This window comes from Corvus hawaiiensis, chromosome 3, assembly GCF_020740725.1.
Source record: "Corvus hawaiiensis isolate bCorHaw1 chromosome 3, bCorHaw1.pri.cur, whole genome shotgun sequence".
NCBI lineage: Eukaryota > Metazoa > Chordata > Aves > Passeriformes > Corvidae > Corvus > Corvus hawaiiensis.
Genome location: NC_063215.1, coordinates 36,681,944 through 36,707,700, shown reverse-complemented (window position 1 = coordinate 36,707,700; position 25,757 = coordinate 36,681,944). Strand labels below are relative to the sequence as shown.

The following is a 25,757-nucleotide window of genomic DNA, read 5'->3' as shown; positions in this document are numbered from 1 at the left end:
CAGTGAATTGAAATGTAAACTTACAGTTGAATCCATTTGTTTCAAAACATATATTCACTGAAAAGTGCTTTTTAGGGGTGCTCCAAAGCTTAAAACATATTCAAGACATAAATATTTCCTAAATTATAAACATTCCCCTTTTATGTGGGATCCTACAGAGCAGCAAATATGAAAACTCCTATTGTATTCTCACCTCTGTTGGTGTCAGTCAAGTTCAAATCCATTGAACTTAAGGGATTTAAACTGATATAAAACTTGTTTGAGGACAGAAAAAGGCTTAAAGCTTAGTACTATGACAATCTAACTGAGAACCACAATACATTGAAACTGAGAGAAAATTCATGTTTTCAATAGTAAGGTACAAACATTGCAAAGGCAGTGACAAACAGGCAATACTAATTAAGTTGTTAAATTTACAGAGAAAATGCAACTAACTCTCAGGGGAGTTAGGTTGCATGTTCTCCATTAATTGGAATACACACAGTTAAAACTAACAAACTAGCAAAGAAACAAACAAATAATTTATCAGTGCCATGACTATTTTGTGTATCATGGCAATCCCCCCAAAACTGTTTATTCCCTCACTGCTGCTGGCTTTTTACCTTCTGCATTATGTTCACAGCTTAATGAAAATTGCCTGCCCAGGTTTATTTCCCTAATGAAATGCATAAGGAATAGTAACACAAGTTTAGGACATGTTTTGGTACAAAATATTAAAAATCACATCTTCTGCCCTCAGTGTCCACTTTTGTGCCTAAATATACATTATGTTGTTCTGTTACAGTGGCATCTGTTTTTCTGTGTCTTTGTTGTGCTCCACAAAATTTGTAGCATGGCGTTTGGTTGATGTCAGAGGATACACAGCTTTAATCATATAATTCTTTTGTGTTTGGATGATTCTAATTTTAAGATTGGATTAATCTCTCCCACCTTCCTTTTCTTGCTCTCTCTGTCTGTCCACCTTTGTTTCTTACCTGCTCCTTCATCCTTTTTCCTTCTGATGTTTTGTGTGTGATTTATTTATGCAAAATTTAACCTTAGAATCTCTGGTTTTTTCCCCAATGTGGTTTGGTACGGTGGGCGTAAAACTGGAAGATTTACATCTGTAGTTGTAGGTATGTGTCTGAGCTGAATAAAGTTTTTCTTAGTTTTCTTATTGAAAAAATGATTTGAGTTTTCTTTAAATTGCCTCATACTTCTTATGGTAAACTTTTGCTGTTGGGGCATGGGGAAAGCCGGTGGTTTTGAACCATTCACTATAACAAGAGGGCAGATATCTCTGTGTTCCTGTGTTGCCCCCATCAAGGGAATCTTTCTAGGTAGGGTTTCTCTCAGGGTAGCTTGTTGCAGCCTGGGGAAAGGTGACAACTGGGGAGAGTCAATCACGAGGAGGTCAGCGCTGTCTTTATCAAGTTGCCTCTGTGTTGGGATGTAAATATTGTCATATACTGCCTTTAGAAGATCTTTAAACCTCATGTCCTGACGAGGCAAAGGGCTTCTGGTAATAATTCTGTTTTCCATCAGGGACCGTGCAGGTACTTTTCTTGTACTTGTCATTTCTTGGATGTTTGAAAAGGGAGGTTGCTGGTTTGCTGGTGTGGATGAGGATTTCTCATGAAGACATGGTTTTCTGGCCTCTGTCAAGTCTTCAAAATCATTCTGACTGTTCTGAGAGTCCAAAAGTGGCTGATAAATGGGCTCACATGGCATACTTTTGCTTGATGACTTAGGAGGCCCACAGTGGACCAACTCTCTGCCTGCAAACTTGGAAACTAAATAGAATATAGAACAAATCAGATCAGCTTCTCCTGGAATGGTATTTTCAAGAAAATAACATGCTAATATCACATCAGCTTCGTCCCATAATAAATCTGTATTTGTAAAGTCATAAATAAAAGTAAACCTTGACACAGAATGAAATTTTGCACTGATAATTTCAGGCAGATGGTGATCTGCAGGTAGGCAATTGTCAGTTTTTTGGTTGGGTGAACAGTCTTGAATGAGCCTCTCAGCACAAAGCTGTCTGGCTTAATTTTAGTGAGTACTACAGAATCAAGGAATAATAGAATAGTATGGGTTGGAAGGAACCTTAAAGATCTTGTCATTCCAATCCCCATTCACCATTCTCTAGATCAGAGTTGCTCAGAGCTCCATCCTACTTGACCTTGAGTACTTAAAGGGTTGGAGCACCCACAGCTTCTCTGGACAACATACTCATTTATTCTTCTGGGGATATTTATCACATCGTTTTAAACATGGCACATAAGTAAATAGTTGTGGGGGTGCAATAACTTGAACAAGAATATATTCAGATATAGAGTTTGATTATTCAGTACTGTGCATCTTCTATATTTTTGAGACTGTGGAAAATGATGTCATGGATATGAGGACAACCCCTCACTGAGTATAGTGAAGTTGTGATACTTGCACCATGCTCACATTCATCCCGGGAATTTAAATAAATGCCCTTTTTTACTCATAAATTTCTGTTCTTGGAAGTGCCTTAGAGGTACTAGTACTGTCCCAGGGTGACTCAGAGATAAAATAACCTACACATGGACATGGAACAGTTACTTGTGATTAGTATCTGCAGAGCTTGCACTGGGTCAAGTGTTTATCTGAAAATTATTTCACTTGATCAAGATTAAATCTATCACCAGATTTGGGCCTGGGAAAAAATTGCTCAAAATACTTGAAATTCAAAACAAAATGCAAAGATATTTCCATAGCATTTTCAGGGACTGTGTTCCCTTTTTTTCCTCAGACAGATACCCTTTTACCCTTTTGAACTGACATGCTGAGACTTATTTCAGAACAGTACCTTTTGAGAAGTTTTCTTGGTTTTCCAATGCAATTGTGATATCATCTTCTTGAATAGCATTTTGCATTGCCAGTGTTAGTACAGTAGGAAATGCCGTATTGCCATAATTTCTGAGGTTTTCCAGAGTGTCCTTTTCAGTCTTCTGGGAAATCTTAGTTTCTGACTCTTTATTCAGCTGTTTGTTGGGATTAATACTGTGTTTTTCTGCTTCATATTCCCTCTGTAAAATGATCAGACACCATTTGATTTTCAGGGAACAAAAAAGCACCTCAAACTTTAAAAGAAATCCCTCTCTAAGGTGTAATGGGAAATCTTGTTTTCACACAAGCCTTAGTTACACAGATCAACATTCCATCTGAACAGACCCTATGCCAGAGGTTCTTCCAGAAACCCAGCTGTACATGGGCTGGCAGACCGTTCCCTTTACCACACAGGCTGTAGGGAGAAAGTTTTCATGAAAATCCACTGAATGCTAGAATGCCATCTTTGGAGAGCCCATAGCACTTCCTTCGAGGCTTATGGCTCACGGAGTCTCCCAAGATGTGTAAGGAAGGTCAGGGTACCGCAGAGATCCTGCTGCAAAGCACAAACATTACAGAATGCTGTGAGCCACTCCCTGATCCAGAAGATTCATGTCATGCGACTGTTGCCGTTTGCTGTGAGGGCAAGTAGTCAGCATGAGACTAGAACACATCTGGGGAGGTTCTGCAGTGGAATTGCAGCAGGAAGACGTCCATGAAGCTGTGGTAACAGGACCATTCATCCCAACAGGAACATGGGCTTCAGGACTCACTGCTTGCTGCAGTGCCGCTTCCCTCACTCCTACAAGCATCTTCCGTGCACAAGGGATATGTTCTCATATGTAGGTCACTTGTAAATCAGCTATGATCCCAGTTTTCAGAGTCCTCACTGTGTAAGCCTCATGCACACTGAGTTTCAGTTATCAAAACCTTGTGAAAATGCAAGAGCTGCGAAATAAAATGTTAGATTTAAAACATATTTTTTGCAAGGGGAGAACTTTGCAAAGCAAAGAATAGAAGAAATAAATCCCTTCCTACAGAACTAAGTCCTGTGATGAGCTGACTGCTCTGTGTGCTGCTTCTGTCATAGAACATCTCCTTTCAGGTCTGGCATGCCTGAAAAAGGAATTTCTGAAATGGAGTTTCTGAAACCAAGACACCTACCCACATGGATATTCCAGTGCAACATCCAGCTCTTTTTTGCTGCTTTCCATATCATCTCTGACAGGCCCACTTTGTCATTACATGGCTACCACTTCAAGGATTATCTGTAGTGAGTTTTGATCTTTTTACTGCCATCCCCACATAATACAAACTTCTTGCTTCCATTGGCAGAGAGGTAATTAATTTTACTATGGTGTATTCATCTTTTTCATGGTTTTCTCCTAATCTTTGCATTGCAAAGTACTGCCCTTGTGAAAAATATGTTTTTAATCTAACATGCCATTTTAAAATGTGGGTGCAATTTGTGGACAAAAGGCACTTTTGATAGCTTGAATGTATTTTGTGAGTTAGCAAAAATGTTTGGAAAAATTTTAAGGACCTCAAACCTCAAATTTGTGGGGTCACCGCATCCTTCCTACTTACCTGTAGTACCCAATCACAATTAGGGAAATTATTTAAAAATAAATTTTTTATTTATAAAAAGAAACAAAGTACGTTTAAGTTGACAACATATTGCTAAAACCACACTAGATCAATTGGGAATTTGAGATGTCATAAATATTTTAGGCTGTGCAATCAAATAGTCTCCCAGGATTTTACACACTGCTAGTTAAGAAAACAAATTTTCATCTTACATTTTGCAAGCTGTCACCTTATATACAGTATATCGGAAAACTTGCCATGACTGGTTTTACTGCCGACCTCTTAAGAGCTAATTGGTTAAGCACCTGGGCAGGAAGCTTTTTGGCAGAAATGCTATTTTCTGCAAGGACCAGCTATAAAGTTCTGGATGGCAAATTGTAGTCATTAAGGCTCCCTCTTCTACAGCAGAACACATAAAATGTAAATACATTGCTTGGAGAAACTACTATGCATAAAAGGACAGGCTGTGTTTTAAGTTTATCCAATGACTTATGGCTCAAATTTGAACATGGAAAGGATCTTATGCTTTTTTAAGGTTAAAGCTTTCAACAGACTTTTCTAATTGCAGCCAGAAAAATGAGAATCACATCTGTTTGCATCCAACAAAACTATTATTTGCATGTACAAACTTCTGTATACAAGGAGAGGGTGCAAATACAATGACTCACACTGTTTTTTCAAATGCAGGGGGTTTGTACATGAAAAGTAATTTCCACAGGCTTTTTCTTTCAGTTTTAGATTAGAATTTCTGCTGAAAAATTTTCCTCAGGAAATTGTATATTTCTTGGTATTGAAAAATCATGGCATATTCTGCTGCCTGGAATGGGTTGAATGCACTGTTTTATGAATACACGTTTGAATTCCAAACAATGTCGTGGGCTGATTGTGTTGGTAGAATATTTTATTGCTTGTTATTCATAGGCATTATTATGAATGCAATTACTTTTCTGTTTGTGTTGATATTTGATATGCTTCATTCTTTTTGGACAGAATATTCAGAAGAGCCAGATGCCAACTTTCTCTACAAGTCACTGAGAGGAAAGGAGGTTTCTAACTTGATCAAAAATACTGGAGTATTTTTTTACCATAAATTTGCTCCTTTATGGATATTAGCTCCCTGTAAATATCTCTTTTCATAGGCAGATAGAAATATGAAATAATCTTTATGGTCCTAGAAAGAAATAATGTAAATCAACAGCAATTAGTTTTCAGGTTTCTTCATTTTACCTGTGACTGTTACTTGTTACTTATCTGTTTCCATAATTTAGATTTGAATTTCCACTTATTTATATGCAAATTCTAATTTTTTTGCTTTAATTTTATACACACAAGCTGTCTTGTTGAGCTCAGTGAAACTATCCATATCCTTAAAGTTAAAGCAGATGCATACATTTGCAAGATCTGAAGAGCTGAAAGGATATTATGTGATTTAAAGACAGATGACACACTGCTAGTAATAAATAGCAAATAGTTGGCTTTATACAGAATAGAGAGAATATCTATCAGTGCATTTTGAAATATCCTTGGCATAATTTATAACACAAATACCCATGCTGTTGCAATTAAGCTCTAGTAACATCAGGATCTCAACAAGAAGATGAATAAAAAGTGAGAAATTTCCCCCTTGCATTCAGTTAACAATCTTTACTCTTCTTCCTCAGTTTCAGCTCTCTGTGGCTGGGTGGTCAAAGAAGTGCATCACAGCCTGCCAAAGAGGTGGTTGAATTTGGCCTCTTTTAGACCAAAGCAGAGAATCCTTCCCGCAAGATAATCCCCTGCCAGCTGCCTCCTTCGAGAGCTGTGCCAGCACAGCATGGGCCAGTCTCCAGGGAAGCTGGGGGCTGCTCTTGGCTCTGCCTCTGCCCAAAAACGTCATGCCACCCGTGTGGGGCTCCGCCTTGGGATCGCATTCTTTTCTTTTCCCTATATACTTCACATATGCTTAGGGCTAAGTTTTGCCATTGTGCAAGTATGTGCATAAAGTAGCTCTAGCTGAAGAACAGGCCAGAGGATATTGGAAAAATAAGAGCATTGATTGAGTAAGAATGCCCAGCTTGATTTCTTAGCCAGCCTTCCTCTCTTTCTTCCCTTTTTTTGCGCAAATTCTTGCTGAGAAATATGAATATTATTGAATGTTGGAGAAACTGTTAAAAGGTGGTAGCACTAACAGTCATGATTTGAAAGAGCTCCTGGGGAGGAGTGATTGCAAAGGTTAATTATACAAAAGCCTGGAATAAGAAACAATCAAGAGACCAGTATTAACTGCAAAAAGTAGCAGAGCCTAACAACGAGCAAGGGAGAAATATTAATTTTCATAATAGAAAAGAATGTAACAGGGAATAGAGGGAAAAAAATAAGAAACAAGTTTTGTAGCGTGATTATCTTGGGAAAAACCAGTGAGATTACAGTCTGATAACAGAATGATCTCTAAACTGTGCTAGTAGCAGGCTTTGTGTTCATGAGTTTAAAGGTAGCATTTATGAACTTTGTACTGAGGGAAAAAGGGAAACAAACTTTTAATGACATGAAAAGATGGTATGAATTGGTCTGTTCTAATTTCCTAATTTGTATGTCTTAGTAGCAGATATTGGAAGGTATTATTTGTGGTAGAATCCACTCTGCCAAATTTAGACATTTAGCTCGTGCCTGTATTTCAAGTTCTCAGCAAAGATGTCCTACTAAAAGTGAGTAGTTTCCCTGTGAAACCATCAAAGGGAGAATCTGTCTGCAAATTTAAGAACTTCCCACACTGATCATGCAAAAGTTTGCAGATCAGCATTGTTTTGTGGTGCAGAAGAAAGCACTACACACCTGGGAGTTATGTGGAAGGGGACATGGGGAAGGTGTAGAATTGGGGAGTTGGGATATGACACAACTGAACAGACCCCAAGGTGCATTTCCAGTTTACATGCTTAGATGTGTCCCAGCTGGATTTAGTCCAGCAAGGGAAGGGCAAAGTCCTGCTCCTGGGGAAGAGCAACCCCAGGCACCAGCATATGCTGGGGCCACCGGGCTGGAAAGCAGCTGGAGGTTCTGGTCAACACCAAGTCGGCCATGAGTCAGTAATATGGCCCTGCTGCAGAGAAGGCTGATGGTATCCTGGGCTGCAATAGGAGCAGTGTTGCCAGCAGGTCAAGGGAGGGGATGCTGCCCCTCTGCTCAGCCTTGGTGAGGCCACACCGGGAGTTCTGAGTCCAGGTCTGGCCTCCCCAGTACAAGAGAGACGTGGACATAGTGTAGAGACTTCTGCACCACAGAGATGATTAAGAGAGTGGAGCACACACAAGAGTTTCCCTCTGAACATCAAGAAACACTTTTTCACTGTGAGGGTGACCGAGCATGGTCACAAGGTACCCAGGGATGCTGGTGTTCATCCTTGGAGACCATCAAAAGCTGTCTGGACATGGTTCTGGGCAAGCATCTGTAGGTGGCCCTGCTTGAGCAGGGGGGTTAGATCAGACAGCTTCCAGAGATCCCTGCCAGACTCAGTCAGTCTGTGATGCTGTGATTTTGTGAAAGTAGTCACTGTTTTGAGCTGGAAACAGGTCATATTATTTTGAGTCACTACTGGTTTGGGTTTAAACCTTTAACTGAATAAATGTCAACACAGGGAAAGAAGATGTCACTCACTCCTTTGTTACACTCCCTCTCTTTTCCTCCTTGCTCTACCAAAAGTTTCAGTCTGCCTGGAAAATGTATTTACTAGGACTTCAAAACAATAATTTTTAGTGTATTGACTTACAATCAGAGCTGTTTTAAGGGTCTGTGCTTGAATTCAGCTTGACTCTCTGCCATAAGAGGGCATTTTGGATGTCAGGAGTGGCAGGAAGTATCACAGACCCTTAATCAGCTTGCAACTTTATGTACATGATCACTTCCCTCTTTCTCCCAGGTAGGATGCTGAAAGAGGTCATACAAAATGTGAAACACTATGACTTGCCTGGAAGGCTAGATTTCTGCTGGCTGTAAATCAGCTTGATATCCAGAGGTATTAGAAAGCTGGTCAATAGCCTTCACAATATGGGTCTTTCTGAGTGACTTATGATTTAGCAGATCCTGCTTAAAATTGTAATATGAAAAAATTCACATATGTGAAGAAAAGCCTCTTCTCCCTAAGCATGCACACACACACTCCCCAACTCATATTTTTGAGTTATGGCTCTGTCTGCAGACACTGCACAGACTGTTGCGACCTTGGGGCTGTGTGCTGGCATGGAGATCTGGATCTGCTCAAGCTCATCTGAATAATTTCTAGAGGAGTCAACTGGACCTTCTCAAAATACAGCTTCTCCAGGGCAAAGGCTTTGAATGGGAGGCTAATCGCTAATGTGTGTGTTTTTGTAGCTGAAACTTTTCCCATTGCACTTGTGTGTTAGAAGCTGGAATTTGGCTTCCTGTCTGCCTAGTTTCTGCCTGAAGCAAAATTTTTATGGCTGAGCTGTGAACCCCTTAGTGGAGACGGTTGTAAAAGAAAAGCTTACAGCCTTTTTGACTAATTGTGGCCTTACCAATGATTACCATAATTTTTTGAATTTATTTTTAAAATGTTTGTCCCCTCTGATCTCACTCCATGTCCCTGAGTGAGCTGGAGCTGGAGTGTGAGCATAGGATACAGGGGTAAAAGTATGAAAAAAAAAAAGATGCTGGGAAAAGATTTTACAACTTTCACAGCTTCCTACTCACCTCCCCAGACTTTGGATTAAACCCTCACAGACCAGTCAGAAAGGAAAAGGATGGCGAAGTCACTGAGATGCTAATGCTCCTTTTCCCAATGGAAAAGTAATCTTATATGTAAAACAAAATAATTCTCAATCCCATTAAAACCAGCAGCTCATTTTAAAAATTCATTAGTCATAAAAAAGGTATATTTATCTCTGGGAATAAAAAAATCTCATAAATTAATCACCTCTGAGAATGCCAGAATGTAGGTTTCTTGAGACTGCACTTGGATCTGCAATTTCATGACTATTTTTTGATGAACTTCTCCCCATTCTTTGGACAACCACCTTTTTCATGTGTGCTATGTAGCTGCTGGATTGTTCCGTATAAGAATCCAGGGAGCCCTTTATGCCTCTCATGATCATAATATCTTACCTGAGCTCTTTTGTGGTCTTTCTGGTACCTGAGCAGTTTCTTCAGCAATAAGCAATAAGAAGCCATGGCAGGAGAGGGTCTGTTATTTATTAAAGTGTTGATAACTTCTGAAAGACTGAACCCCATAATTTCTGTCATGTAGTTTAAAACAACAGGATTCAATTCACTGGGGCAAAATCTGAAATATTCGGAAAAATTATTTTAATACAAATGATGCGGCCAGGTACAATGTCAGAATTTACAGTAAGCAGACATTACACTTCTTGTGATGCAGCTGGAGTTGGCTAAGTTGATTTTACAGGCAAATTATGATACACAGTTGTGCAATAAGCTTCTTGTCTGGCTACGCTAACTTCACTGCCGGGCTGGGGCTCTGTTACTGCATCATTAAACATCCTATTGTTGATACAATTGATTACTCTGAAAGGACACCCACCAGGATTAAGCTTGAAAAATTAAAATATGGAAAACAGCATTTTCTCATTTTAATCAAATGTGTGTGTTTCAGTTCTCAGTACAGTAGTTAATCCTCAAACGGATTAACAGGGAGATAGTGTGTGTGCATGTACATAAGAAGACAGAAAAGTAGCAAAGGCAGGAAACTCTTGAAGGACAAAAAAGAACCAAAGAAAGTACAGTAGGATTCCAATTTTTATATAACTCAGATTGTGAAATAAAACATGTTTTGTTGTAATGATAATTGTTTTACTCATGGGCTTCTGTGAGTAGCAAAGTCCAGCAAAGGCATTACAGAAATACATCAGCCTTGGATTATGAGACTCCTAAGACATTTTTTCAAACTTCAGTATGAATGAGCACAGACATGTGAGGGAAGGAAGGAGGGCAAAGGTAAAAACAGTGGGCAACTCTCACAGAAATTGCAAGTAGATTTCTAACAGCTCTGGCTGTGACTGGCAGTGGATCACCATGGTAGGAGAACTTGCTAAGAGTCCTCTAGACACTGATGCAGATGGTGCAGATTACACAGGCCAAATTATTCTCTTTTTCAATTAGTGCGAAATACTGACTTTTACAGAACAATTTGGGAATGAAATATTTGACCCATTACTAGCTACTTTAATCAGTGAGTATGATGTAAAAGGTCCATCACTGAATTTAGGCATTTAAAGACATGCAAAGTATGCTTTGCAGCATCCCAATATGAAAGATGAATAACATCTTGAAAGTTGGCAGTGTTTATGTGAAGTGTCATATTGCACATAACTATTTCAAACTTTTATAATAATCTCAAACCATAAAGTGCCCTGCTAAGAATAAATGGAGCATAGTTAAAACCAGTTACAAAGATGGGTGAGAATAAAAATCATTAGAATAACAAAAATTTCAGTGTAATATAAAAATATTTCTTCAGGTGGCATGCGAGACCTAGTTTTGTAGGAAAGGATTAGAAGGACACTGAAATTACTGGCAGCTGTGAGGCATGTTAAGAACAAAATTATTGATACAATAGATATAAACAGTTATATAAGGATGTTTCCTCTTAAATAAAATTTATCCACAGTTAGAATGATTATGTGGTATTTTCTGAAGTAAAACTCTGTCATTTTGGAAGAGCCCATAGTAGATAACAAAAATCTTCTAAAACAAACAAACAAAATCCTAAAAACACTTCCCTCCCAAATCTGCAATCCAGAAATCCCAAGGTAGAAGATAGATGTCAAAACTGTTACCTGTTCTCAGAGGCAGCAGCATTCAGTATTTTCCTGGTGAAACCTTCATTCAACCATTTGTCTTTTACTGCTTCTTTGACTCCAGGCCTCTTAGCAGGGTCGGGCTCAAGTAGAGACTGCATGAATTGTATAGCTCCTGTGCAGTATTCCAGTAAAATGGCTTGTTTGCTAGTAATATTTCATTATCTGACCACTGCATATTTTTCCTGTTGCAGAAATGTGGTACTTGCCCTGCTTCAAGACATTGTAAGAGCCTCAGCTAAAATTCAGTCTCTAGGGCTTTTCTCTGAGTCTGCTGTGGTCCCATGGGGTGACACTTTTCCCCCAAGGGCAGGGTGGGCAGCAGTGGCCAAACCATGCTGAGATGTCTGCTAGGGACCTTTGGATGCTGCTGTAGATACAGTACTGGAACTCAGTTCCTAATTTGCTTGGTTTACCCCAGTGAAAGCAGCCTATGGCATCAGCAGTAATCTCAGCATTGTGCCCACTCAGCATTTGATCAGGCGTCTGAGAAGGGGCACTTCCGTGCCAGCTGACTACACAGGGGTTATGTTCCTCACCCAAAGAAGCCAATTGCATCAATAAAACTCTCTGTAATGAGGTCTGGAGATGGACTTCTGTGCTCACATGATGTGTTGTGCTTTGGCTCCCTGGAGCTGGAGCCAAACATTCCTGTCCGTCAATCACTCAGCTCCAACACTGCATAAAGTCCCTGTCTTTTTTTTTTTCTTCTTGGGAAAACTTTACTGAATTCTTCCATATCCCTTGGGGAAGTTTTAAAGTGAACGAAAAGGCAAGTGAGCATTAAACTGGGAACATACTGCTCCTTTCACTTGTAATCTCCTTCAGAAGAATTTAGATCTAAAATATGCAAATCTAGTTTATTACTGCTCTCTCACTGAATTCCCAGTGGGCAAGAGAACAATGGAGTTACCCACAATCTTCCACTAACTGTGTGGGCTTTGTAGAAAAGCAGAGATAATGCATTTATTAGTAGAAGCCATAACAATAACATAAATAAGAAAAATTAGAAATATAATAATTGCAGCTATGGAAGGATTCTGCAAAAATGAAACTGCTATCTGGCAACTGATCTCCAAAGAAAGAGAAATGGGAGACTAATGTACAAACACTCTTGACAACTATGGTAGATATCCTTATTCCATTTACTAGGGGAGAGAAAGAAATTGAATCATCACATTATCTTAATACTCCAGACTAGATCCAGCTAGCTTAGTCTGGAACTGTCTGCTGCTTTCCAGTGCTTGGCTGCAGGCAGCCACTGAAGCTCATCCTGGTTCCTAGGATCATTCTTGCCTCACATCATAGCCATGCTTCTCAAAACCATGGGGAGATCTGAACTCTTGCTGGTAGATAGCTGGGCAAAACATGTCTCACTCTGCTCTGCTTTCTGACTTGGTCAGTGAAGACTTACCATAACAGCTGTGAGAAGGGGCCCGAGCCTGTGACAGTCAACAGAGAAGATGCTACTCCAGGTGGAGAGAAAATGGGGATTAAAGCCAGAGGTGTATAAGAATTGTTGTAAAGCAGCAGAATTTTTAACTCTGAGGAAGTAAACGTTGTACTGCTGACTGATAGCGTATATACACCAACAGGAATTCTGGGGTTTAGAGCCATGGTTTGTAATTCAGGCTAGAATTTCTGAGAACTATCTTTCCCAGTTGTCCTAAAAGACTTCACTGACTGCACCTCATTAAAGATTGTCAGTAAAATTAACTGAAAAATGTTATATTTCAGTTCTTTCTCTCGAAAAATATGAACGGACTCTTCGCAAAAATAGCCCTCCCATGTCTTTAATAATCTCAGTGTTGTAGGCCCTGTCAGTAGCCAAAAGATAAGGTCTCCAGGAAAAAATATCTAAGGTTTAGATAACTTATTTGTGGGAAAAACAGGAAAGAATGCCTGGCTGTGACACACAGCATGGGACATACTAAACACGGCAGTGTTCTCATTTATTGCAGAGCTACTCCACTTATGTAAAAGCAATGTACTTTTTATTCCCCCTGTAAATGAAAACCAAGAATAATGGCCTTTTGAAGAGACAACGTTATTTTTCTTGTAGCCTGAGATAAAGAGATATTGCCATAGCCTCAAAAAAGTTATTTCTAAATGCAAACAGAGCAACTGGAAAAGGTACATCTTAATTTCCAAAAGGTTGAGTTATTGTTAAATTCACATTATTACATGGGTTAAAACTTTTTTGCATTGATATTCTTTATAAAGACTGAACTGCTTTACCAGTGGAAATATCTGATGGAATAGGGCTGATTTCTCCAATTAACATCTTTTGATGTAGTTGCTTGATATTGAAAGGTTCCACTGTGAAGGGTAATGTGCCCGTTAGCATAGCAAACATGCTCACACCTCTGTCAAAAGAAAAGACAAACATCAGAGCTCCATATGATGCTAATAAGTACTTATTTAAAAATCTCACAAAGCTATGAGTCAGTTTTCAGAGAGTTGCCTTCAGCATCACAAATGAGGTAACAGATCACCTCTAAGCAGAAATTCGTACTGAATACACATTTTATGCCTTTTTTTCTTTGCTTAAATGCCATTTTATCTAGAAAAGAATGGTGTGGGAAGTGTGTATAAAATAGAGTGTACAGTGAGTGACTGGAAAGCCTGTGGTGTTGAAAGTGGAGACCTGCTGTTTATTTTAAAAATAAGCTAATTGGAGTGACAGTGTAATGTACCCAGCCCATCAGAATAAAGCATTTTGCTTTGGAGGCTGAGTGACAACACAGAACTGGGACTGATGCAATAGATCTTGTTCCAAGTAGTAATTAAGTTCTTCTTGCTTTGCTCAAATTGCTAAATTAGGTGTGACTTATGCCCAGAAGGCATTCATTTGGTAACAGCTTGCTGTTGGCTAAAGACTTAAAACTTTAACTCTTGCGAAAGACTAACAGTCTGCTAGCAGCGACCAGCAAACTTTGTGAAGGTTTGCCATTCAGTCTGGAGAAGTACCAACATTTGGAAAACTTTGTTAGCTGTCCTGAGTTTGTGGACAGGGAGGTTTCCTTGAACACTCTCCATGGTACTTCCTTGCTCCAGCTGAACTGCACTGCCACAGCAGCACTGTTCTTCACCATAGAATGAATCATTGAATCATTGAATCATCGAATGGCCTGGGTTGGAAGGAATCTTAAAGATCATGCAGTTCCAATCACTCTGCTGAGGGCAGTGACACCTTTCTCTAGACCAGGTTGTTCAGAGTTCCCTCCGACTGTCCTTTACCATTTCTCTACTGAGCTCAGCAGAGATACTAATTTTAGGAATTCAGGCAACTCTAATTTAATTGGCGTGGTTGGTACACTAGTGCAAATGATATCTGTGAAGCAAATCTGTGATGTGCTCAACTATGATTTTTATTAATGTGTTCCAACAGTTGAAAAACCATGAGATGGAGCTGCACACAGTTATAGCTAGTAAACACTAACACACTTGGTAGTTAATTGTAGATGGAATCTGATGGCATGTTTAACTTGGAAGTTTATTAGCCATACAAATTGCTTCTCCTCTGTCCTATTGAACTACCTGGATTTGTTTGACTACAACAGCTGTTTCCTCAATTCAGCTGGTGCATGAAAGCCAATCACTTTGCAGTCCTTCAAAGAACCTTTAAAATCTTCTGCACAGAAGTCATGATAGGCAAACAGGCACTGCAGTTCACTGTTGCATCTCAGGAGTCTTGGCTGTATTGCAGTTGGATCTGGTTGGGTTTGTGAGTGTCCTTTTGGCTGACTGGCTCTCTGGTTCCTGTTGTAACAACTCCTTGTCAGTCCTTCTGCATAAAGTCAGTCTTTCTGCACTACACTGAAATCTTTTGATTCTAGGTCCAGTCAATCTGCAGTCGTTTACTTATTTTGTGACACCAGAAGTAACTTATCTTTTTAACTAATATTTTAGTCCATCAGAATTCCCTTTCCCATTATGATAATATGAACAATTCCAATATAAATTTTAAATATGCTTTATGCCTGAGGTGCAGAACCTGTGTTAAACAGCAAGGGCCATATATAAGTTTATATAGACCTTGACCTGTTATTTGCTGTTTATTAACATAGTGAGCTCAGTAAATGGTTCTAAGATTACTGCTTTGCCCTCATTCAGATACCTGAAATGTGAAATCAGTATTATCCTATTTAAGTGCTGACAGCATCCTCTAGACCTGATTAATCTGTGCTATGTTTACATAAATTCAGAGTAGCACTCTTGAAAATCAGACATATATTGAAGTAGTTTGGTGGCATGTGTCCCTTCATCCTTAACTTTGTGTACCATTTATACCCTGTAAATTTAGAAGAAGCTGAGGTATAGGAGTCATCATTAGATGAAACCCCAAATATATAGTATGTCTGCCAGAGCAGGTCTTGAGAGGAGTAATATACTTTATATAACTATGTGCATATAAATCCTTTTTATCTTTTGAGCATATAGGAAAACTAATTTTCTGCTTTAGGCACCTGAACCAGATGCCTGTATGTAGGTACCAGCAATCCTGTAGAGCAAACTAAAACATTTTATCCTTTGTGAACACACAGTTTAGTAAAGACTGCTGAGAACTCCTCAAGGAGACTCCTCATTCTCACAGATGGACAGGCAAGAGTGACATCCCAGTTCAGAGCAGCTGTGTACATCCAGGCCTTCCTTTCCTTTTTGCAGGTGTTCTGAACGAAGTGGTTTAGATCAAATGCAGCATTATGTGTTGAACACAATCATAGAATGACTTGGGTTGGAAGTGACCTTAAACACCATCTTGTTCCAACCCTCTGCCATTGGCAGGGACAACTTCCACTAGACCAGGTTGCCCAAGGCCCCATCCAGCTTGGCCTTGAACACTTCCACAGATGGGGCATCTACAACTCTTCTAGACAACCTGTTCTAGAAACATAACATTAACATCCTTTAAATGGGTATGCTTGTGGGGTGTGATGGGAGGTGGCGCTTCTAAACCAAAAAGTGCTATTACTCTTAGAAATCTTGTGAGCTATTTGAAATCCATGGGACTTTATCATTGGCTTCAATAGCTGGATCTTTATTCTAACACTTGTCAGTCAGGTCACTGCAAGGAATTATGGTTGTAACTGCAAATAAGTGGGAGGAGTCTGGATGAAGGTGCATTTGATGAGCCACTTTTTTTTTTCATCTTAATGCTCTAGGCAAAGATTCAGTTCAGTCTGTATTATTCATGCTCACTTGCCATACCCTGAATCATACCTGCTGGAAATTGGCTTATAAAATGTCTCCTAGGTGGAGACACAGACATCTGGTTACTATGAAAAAGCTGAGGAGAAGGTGATACACTTGCATGCATATATATATATATATATATATATATATATATATATATATAACATACATACATACAGAAAAACATGAACTGCCTTTGGACAAATGATGGACATGGAGAGCTGTTCTCCTGTCCAGATCCATGAAGATTAAAGAATACGAAGATCAACTTAATATATTATCGTTTTACCAGCTCCACTTAGAAAAATAATGTAAATACCCCCATAACCTGACTGCTAGAACTGCACACTGGAAATGCATTTGAAAAGTCTGAGATACTTTATGTGAGAAACTGCTCTTCTCCTGGCAGCTTCTGCATTCTTGCTTGTTACAGGAGATGTATCCTGTAGATGTAATAAAAAAGGAAAATGGAGTCCATGAAGGTTTGTGCCACCTATGACGGAAAATAACTCCACATTATTATCATAATTCAGTATAAAGGGCCTTGCTAAGGTATGGGTGGAGATCTCATAGCTCTGTTACAGCCACATCTTTGGCCTGCGTGTCCTTCAGACTCAGTTTTTCTGTATAGATTTCTTCTTTTGGCAAAATACATCTTAGACAGAAAATGGCCATTTGTCAGTCCAAGGCTTTCACGGAGTCTGATTTTGACAGAAGGTACTCAGCTATCAGCTGAAACTGCCTGCCAGGACAGGAAGGCAGGGGGGTTCATTTGAGGGGATTGATATGTACAAGTTATTTCTCTGACTTCTCAGGACAGGTTCCTATATGCAGATACCCTACCTTCTGCTGCCTTCTCTTGGCACAGGGTTTCTTCAGAATAGCATGTGTATTGATTATGCCCTTTTTTTTTCTCCAGTGTCTTGAAATGGAGGCACATTTCTAAATACTCAATTTTTTTTTTTCTGGCAACCCTTCCCTCATATATTTCTGCTCTTGCCTTTAATGCCCCAAAGCTGAATGCCACCAACCCATTTATATCAGAGTCTTATCTAAACCATTCAGTGCTGAGAGTGTTTCAATAAGTACATTTTTAGATCTACTTACATGGACCAGACATCCACCTTTGGACCATATTTCTTATGAGCAAGCAGTTCTGGGGCAGCATAAGCTGGACTTCCACACTGGGTATGTAACAGCTCCTGGGAGAGACCCTCAAACCTTGCAGTATTGCTCAGTCCAAAATCTAATGGTCACAAAGGCAAAGAAGCTTTAGTCTCTTTTTAAACTACTTTAAATTTACCAGTTGTCCAAAGATAGGAGAAATAGTTGTAGCATCTATTGATGTCTCAGCTGTGGATGCCAATTTGGGTTTGAATTAACATGCCATGAATTAGCAGAGAACTTAGAGTAAAGTTACCCAGCCATGGACCTGGTTTAGTTGATTTTGGCTTAACTATTTTGTTTTGCCCTTGTTGAGTGCATGAGCTTAACAACACAGCCACATTAGCTTGGCTTAATGAGCTATGACATTGGGCTCAGCTCCGTGGGCTTTAGCCCATGGTAAATGTGGGGGAAAAAGTGCTAACTTAAGCCTTTTTCTCTGTGCATGTGCATGTGTGCAAGAGGGAGGAAAGAGAAAGGTGTGATTGTAAAGGACTGGCTGGCTATAAAACAGGGGTGAAGAGTTGGTACCTTTTTTTCTCAGAGGTGTTAAGCTTTTAAAAGTTTGGGAAACACTGGGTTAAACATGTGGCTTCTCTAAGATTTAGCATCCCTTGTGGGGATTTTTCTGTGAGGTTCCCATAGAATAAGATTAATGTTTCTCTGAGATGTGTTAACTGCTTGGTGCAAATTCTCTCATTTTTATAAATGTTTGCTTCACAGCCCTAGCAAGATTTCTATTAGTGACCAAAACAGTCTTTTCTTTTTAAACACATACCAAATGATAAGGTCTCTAGTGGAAGTAATGACTCCACACAAACTAATGTGTCTGTACCTGTGTTTCACCCCAGAAGATTTATTTCTTTGTCTACAAATCACTTCTGCTAGGAACAGCTTTCTACACGTAAAAGCTGTAATTGTTTCTTGCTTCTCCAGCAATACACAAGGGAAAACAATAGGCAAAATTGTTTTCCTTGTTCTCTTAAAGGTATGTTTCAGTTAAAGTTCAAACAAACAGGCTGTTAAGTTATAATTCATAACTTTTATTTATTCTAAAAGCTCAAATATGTTTATTGAATAATCACAAGCTCACTCATCAAGTATGGTGTTTGAATAGTAGCTGAACTGTCACTGGAAGCTGCACACACACAGAAAAAGCAGAAAACAAGCTTCTCAGATAGCGGTGCACCTACCAATGATTTTGATGTTGTTGTTCTCATCAAGAAGAAAATTTTCAATTTTTAGGTCCCTGAAATTAAGACAGAAAGCAAACTTTAGAGTGCCTGATGTCCCAGCTAAACATTTGCAGATAGTTTTTGGCAAAATTTAATTGAAATTATAACAATAGTTCTGCAAAGCTCTGCCTACAATTGTAACAAGATCCTTATTCCTTCCTGAAGTTTTCAGTCAGGAAAATGGAAACTTTCAGTATTTCAGGGAATATTTTATGAATATACATTTTAAATAGACTATTAATTTTAGGAATCATCTGTTCTACGAATTTAGACTTTTTTTAATGAATTGCATTTATTTCTTCTTTTGAGTAAAAAAGTTGTGCATATTGGACCAGAGTTCTTTTGGCTTTTTTGAAGTATTGAGCACTGCAGAATATTTCTTATTTCTCTGCGAGTAAATTGTGCCGAGGAGATGTGAAGAATGAGAGGGGAACTGGAAAGTGAGACTTGCCTTGCTTGTTTAAGAGGGGAGATGTACCAAAGCTGTGTTGGAGACAGATACTGTGAAAGTGGAGACATGTTCAGTGATGTTTGTGAAAACAGGGTCAACCAGTATCAGCCAGCCCCTGCAAGGAGGATGTAATCCAAGCTGCAAGAAAAATGTTGGCTCAGGTACTTGTGTGAACATTTACATATTTCCAAATTAAAAGCACAAGCCAGAATAATGCCCCACTGTGGGGAGTGCCAGAAGTGGCAATCAAAATCTTTTTCATCACAGAGGAGTCCTCAGACAGTGTAATTTCAGAGTTGGGAGCCAGTTGAAGAGCCTGCAATGCTTTGCTAAGTCCTGTCAAAGTCTGCTGCTGGGGGCTTCCCTCGGCTCTACAGGGGCCATGAGAGGGACAGAACAAGTTTCAGAAACAACTCCAGGAACATGAATTTTTCTCCCACCTGCTCTGAAGTTATAAAGCTCTTTTGTCAGCTCTTAGAGAGACCTTGGAGAGCACAGGAGGACAAAGTAGAAGGAGTGATGGGAACAAGGAACAAGGGCTGGATGGATTGGTGCTGCATGAACAGCACTGCATTGCTGCAGGGGATTGAGTCTGGAGGTGGTCATGATGGGTGGGTTGAGGTGAACATCCTTTTAACTCTGTGGCTCTGGATGGGACAGCATTACATTCAAAACCCTCTGCTGCCCCAGGCCGAGAATGGGAATGGTTTTAATGATATCTCTTTAATAAGTTTTATTCGAATAGCATGTTTCTTGGAGTGGAAAATTAGCCAGTGCCCAAAAGCTGGGAGGTAGATTTAAGGTAAGTTTGTTCATAGCCTGCCTGTGTCATAACTCTGCACTGAAATGCTGCAGTTTAAAACTATTTGTGTTTCAGGCTACTGCAAATCTGACATTTCTATCAGATTTAGCACCCCACAGTGCACTCTGATGACTTTTACTCACTGCCATTAAATAATGTTATATTAGATTGCTACAACCACTGTTCTATAGGCTGAGCTGACTGCTCGCAGAGTTAATAAAAATGTAGACTTTCTTGCCTGAAATACCTGATAATGGTCACTATGAAAGTTTATGTAATGTCAGAAGTTATCTTACATCAAAGATACATCATGCTCTTTTCTTTCCCAAAAGAAACTTTCCAAGGAATGTTGTAAATTTAAGTAACACTGTGATTTTTTTCCCCCTCATTCCCATGGGTACTTCAGAGAGAGAGAGCCTAGAGGGCAGCTTGTGATGTTTCTCCAGGACTTGGTTCAGTAGGGATTCAAAGGCATATATGACATTTTTATATGAGAGAAGGGAAAATATCCAGGAAAAACAGCCAGGAAAAATTAGGAACTGTACATACAAGCAAGTTACTGCCACCTCACAAGCGCCAGCTGTAGGGGTTGGTAGCTGACTGTGCGCATGCGCTATCCCAATCCAGTTGCAAGGCGATGGGATTTAGCTTGCACGTCTTTATTGGCGGTTTCTAAGCTCAGATGCATTACCTCACCACTTGGCCGTGTCCAGAGCAGGCATAGGGATAGTAAGCAGAACTCAGCTGATGAATGTTAGCTTGTGGAGCTGTTGAGCCAGATCTTGTGCCTGAGCCTCCTTATATCTGGCACAGCAAAATGCTGGGAGAACAAGTGAGTCAATAGTCCATCTTCTGGGTCATTTTGGCAACTATGGCAAAAGATCAGCCATGATCTTGCATGGAGAAGAAAGGTTACTACCTTTACTGTGAAATGTAGACTCAAACTTAATTTAACCTGTAAGGATTTGTCGGATCAGTGCTGATTTTAGCGATGAATTGGAGAAGTAAAGCTTAAGAAACCAAATAGCTGTCTGAACATAGTGTCGAATTTCTGTTGAGATGTATCAATTTGGACTAAAAACAGTTACAAATTTAGCCAGTTTTTCATCAAGTACGTTATTAAGGCGGTAGAAGATACTGTTTTTCTGAGATATATACAGGGTTAAAAATCAGGAATGCCCATAAGACACTTTTGAGAAAAGTAAATTAAATTAGGACGTTCCTAAGTGATGAGCTTAGGGATGAGACTTCACAATCACCAGACACCTCCATTCTTGGCATAGACCCAAGCATTGGCAACAATTATCCATCTCATGAACGTATAATTGGTGACGTTCTACCAGGATCTTCCCCACGGATCAGCAGCTGCTCCCAACAGGCAGCTTGGGAACCCTCCTTTCCTTGGGCTAAAGCAATGCAAGGAGTTGAGTTTTGCTAAGTGCTTAGATGAGAAAACCAGACTGGATTTGTGAGGTAACTTTCCTACTTCTTTGCTCATCTTTCTGGAAACATTGATGCCTTCTTTTCAGAAGAGGATACACCCACAATTATCCTTGTTGGTTTAATCTCTGAAGTGAGTTGTAATAAATCACTGCAGCTGGAGCTGAGCAGGGAAGCCCGTCCAGATCCTTCTCAATCTTCTTCTGGTAAGAGGTCAAGGCTATAGGTCTGAATCTCAAAGCTAGCAGCAGGTCACGAGTTGAAGTACTGCTGACTGAACCTACCCCTGTGACTGGGATCCTGCCAGACCATGCAACTTCATAAACCCTACAACAAAGTGCTGGAGAGCCAGGAATGAATTTTCCCTTGGTTAGGGTAGTTTGATAGTAAATCAAGTCACCAGGGGAGCTCATGTCACTTTGTACCTGGCTACTCTCAGGGTGTGCAGCAAAATTCTTCTCTCTCACTAAGCTCTTCCGGCAAAGCATGAATGATGGAAGAAGAAAGAAGTCGGGCAAGAAGTCAGGCTACTCTCCTGCTCACTGTGAAGAATTATTCCAAACAAAAAGATGGGAACAGGACTTGAGAAATTAATGGTGAATGTTGTCATGGGAAGAACATAAATGTTATGATTGTAAGCACTGAAGAAATGCTGTAAAATAGATTACTTAGGGAACCAGCAAGGCAGGGATGCCAGCCTGGACTAAATGGGTGAAGCCCCTTGGGTTTATTTTCTGGTGTTTTTTGGTTTTGTTGTTCGTTTAAAATCTGTAGGTCAGATACTAACTATTTCTTTCTTGTTCATTCCTTATTAATTGAAAAATCCAATATAATGAAGTGCTGGATTGCAAGCATTTCAAGTCACAAAGCCCTTGTAAATGCTGAGGCATCACATTTACAGCTTATTTGTTTCATGGTTGCTGTAACAATGGAGTCAACTGGATTACTTCTTAGGTCCTGTGGGCTTTCTTGGTGAGTGCACTTACCACTTAAAATTAAGAATCTGATTGACTGTGAATCATTAAGTTAAACAGAAAAACGGTGGGAAAAACTGCTTCTTGCCTATTCTTCCACCTAACATAGAAGTCTTACACTGCTGCTCTTGGCATATGTGCCGAGATCCCTGACAGAGGGGATGATCAGCTCTCCCTGCATGGGCTGCTGAGGTTCCTCTAGCAGTGACACCACGTATGATCTGTCCTTGTAATGCAAAAGCCAACATGGTCATCAACCTGTCACAGACCCAGATCTGTGGGTCCTGTCGTCTCGACAAGCCATGGGCTGTGATTCCTCAGTTTTCTGTTCTGAGTGATGTATGGTTATTTCAATATGTTGTGGTTAACCAAAGGACAATATTTATATATGTAGCCACACTAAAATATTTGAATGAGTTCATGACATTTGTCATGAACTAATTCTGAGAAAATTGTGGTAAAGTATTGGTTTGTTGTGCTCATCAGCTCTTGTCCCTGGGACAAGTATCTTTGCCACTTTACTGCGCAAGGAGTTCATAACAACTTATAATAGTAATAACCACTACTGAGAATAAAATGCTTCATTAATATGAGCTGAGAGTACATAGTCTTCTTTGCAATTCCTGTTTTTATTAGGGAAAAATAAAGAAATTCTCTTGGTGAAGAAGAACACTCTATGTTCTTGAACATTTTCTTTTCTTACTGTTTGAAAGAGGAGAAACATCTTACCTGTGAACAATCCCCTGGCAATGCAGGTGCTCTACTGCAGACAGAATTTGCCTGGTGTATCTCCTTACATCCTCTTCCACCAGCCTCTTTCTGTCACAAATTCTGTCCAGGAGGTCCCCACCAAGGCACAGCTCCATCACCATGTAATAGGAGTTGTCAGTCTCCAAGGTCTCATATAGCTGAACAACATTGGGGTGCTTAATCATCTGGTGTATCCGTGGCTCACGCTTCATGTTTTTTAAAACATAGTAATCCTGCTTGGCTTTCCTCTTGTCAATGACTTTTATGGCTACCTAAATGGCAGGATATTTGCAAATTAGCAACAAGCTTTGCAACCAGGATTAGTTTTCAGAAGGATATGGAGTAAGCTCTCATGGGGGAGAGGCTTTTTTTGACATGGTGTTGATAATCAGTACCACAGAGGGAGAGGTTCCTGATGGAAGAATCTGCTTTTTATTTCTCTTGAAGGGCAAAACAAGACGGCTGAAGTCTGTCATATCTGTCCCTCTCACTGCATTAATAAAGAGGCACATATGAAATATTCTGAAATGCAAAAATCCCTACATGCTTGACTGATAACTGTGTCTGAAACACACCGCAATTTTTTTCCAACATGCTCCCTTCTGACTTAGTCTAAAAGCCATTCCAGGTACTGGCTATTATGGGCTGAGATTGGACTCTTTGCAGTTTGGGGAGCTATTCAGACAGTGAAGCTACTGAAGCCACAAGAGAAGTAAAATTCAAAAAGTTACTTGAGAGCAACCCACCTTTCCACACTTGCATCTAGTGGTATATTATTTTATCCCAACTGAACTAGAGATAACAGATGCTATGTGTGTCCTGCCATATAAATATTTGCTGTTGGAGCAGCTAATTTTCACTAAGTGTTGTCCATAACTTTAAAGTTCAGATGCAAGGCACTAATTGCTCAATGAGGATTATTAGGCAAGGCAGATTGGAAATTGTCTTTATGCCAGCATCCTTCTCTCTTTCAGAAGGAGGATATCTCTGTTGTCTATATTTTATAATTGTGAAAATAGTTGCACTCAATACGTATTCACACATGTGATTGATTATACATGAGCAATAAACTAAATTTATGAGGTTAATTTATGAGGATAAGGTTCAGAGGATAATTCACTGAGTAGATTGTGGTTTTCAGATTAAATGGTCTGAAATTTTCTGCTGTGAATTAGTGTGAGGTTACTTGTGATTCCTAGTGTATGTTACCCTCTTCTCATGAGCTTACCTTCTCCCCTGTGGGGATGTGCAGTCCCTCCATCACCTTGGCAAAGGAGCCCTTGTTGATCATTTTGCCTACTAGGTAATTCCCAACTTGTTTGGAGTGAGGGAATGTCTTCCCAGTCTCTTGGGGTATCTTGTTAAATGAAGAAGGTATTTTTATACCCTTTAACTTTTTCTCCCATTCTGGTAATATCTCGTCCAAGTTGCCATTATCTGTCATTTTGTCATCCAAGCCTGCTTTCATTGCCCTGGGCATCCCTGGAGAGCTGGACATGTATTGCCACTTTCCAGACGTAGCTTCTGATTCACGGCAGATCCAGGCATTAGGTCTGAACATCTCGTGGTGCAAGTGACATCCTGCTGATCACAGAGCAACTAACCCTTTTCCCCGAGACTCTGGGTTTGTCAACTGATCCCTAGTTTGGGCACACGGATCTGCTCAAGCAGAACCAAGTGGTAGATTATTAACCTAACCTGATATGTGATGCCAGTTAATGCCCCAGACCTGCCAAGCCAGATGACAGATAATCCCAGCCTTAGCCTGGAATATAAGGCTCTCTTCCTCCTACAACAGTTTCCTAAACACATGTCCAGTGTAAGTTGCACCAAATTAAACTGAGTCACAGTTTTCCTGACTCACATATGGCTGGTGTGCAAGGACACAAGTTTACTCTAAAAACACTGTGGTAGCATGAATGCAAAGCTGAGTTATGTACCTGATGCTGTGCAAGCATTTATATATTTGCTGTGTAAAACATATAACTATTCATGCCCTTGTAGCACATTTAAGTACTGATCTGAGTCTAGGTCTCACAGAGGTCTTTTGCATTTCTTGGGATGTAATTCTAGTTCTCTGTCCGGTGGGGACTCTGCATGTCTATGTATATGTGTGTGTGAGCTTTTTCCTCTGTACAGCAATGACTGATTAAAAAACCAAAAAAAAAGAGGCTTTTTCTTTCCGACAGCTGTTGTCTGTCTATATCTGTCTTCATCACCTGGGTTCTTTCCAAAGTCATGAAGAGAGAAAAGAGCTTTTCCAAAGAGTGCTTTCACATACCTGCAATTTGAGATGGGAGTTGCCATCTTTCTCCACTGACTACAATGTTTGGGACCCAAAGCCCTTCCCAGAACTTAGTACGATGACAAATCCTCTCTCCGCCCTTCATCACTTGGAGTTGAAAAATAAGTGTCCTGCTTGCCTGATTTGACTTGTGAAGCTTACTAAGGGCAAAAATTTCCCAGGATGAGTGAAAATTAGAAGGAATTTAAAAAATAGTGTTTATATTC

General features: G+C 39.8%; 1 protein-coding gene across 1 annotated transcript; it reads right to left on the bottom strand.

The window, feature by feature from the left end:
• Window positions 1–24,807, bottom strand: LOC125322334 (hormonally up-regulated neu tumor-associated kinase homolog). Its single transcript, XM_048295970.1, has 9 exons — window positions 24,475–24,807; window positions 23,226–23,518; window positions 18,788–18,843; window positions 17,538–17,676; window positions 13,473–13,600; window positions 11,214–11,349; window positions 9,523–9,700; window positions 2,822–3,041; window positions 1–1,772 (listed from the first exon to the last, which is right to left on the bottom strand). Exons 1-9 carry the CDS (start codon window positions 24,805–24,807, stop codon window positions 1,021–1,023), a joined length of 2,235 nt encoding a protein of 744 aa, XP_048151927.1. The 3' UTR covers window positions 1–1,020.
• Between the last annotated feature and the right edge of the window lie 950 nt (window positions 24,808–25,757).

What these genes read in the sequence shown, in the direction of transcription:
- LOC125322334 (XM_048295970.1), bottom strand. Translation starts at nt 24,807, where the DNA reads ATGTTCAGACCTAATGCCTGGATCTGCCGTGAATCAGAAGCTACGTCT. An exon ending in TGCCAGGGGATTGTTCACAG is followed by an intron (nt 18,844 to 23,225) that starts GTAAGATGTTTC and finishes TCTTAATTTCAG; the next exon opens with GGACCTAAAAATTGAAAATT. An exon ending in GCTGCTGCCTCTGAGAACAG is followed by an intron (nt 9,701 to 11,213) that starts GTAACAGTTTTG and finishes CGAATATTTCAG; the next exon opens with ATTTTGCCCCAGTGAATTGA.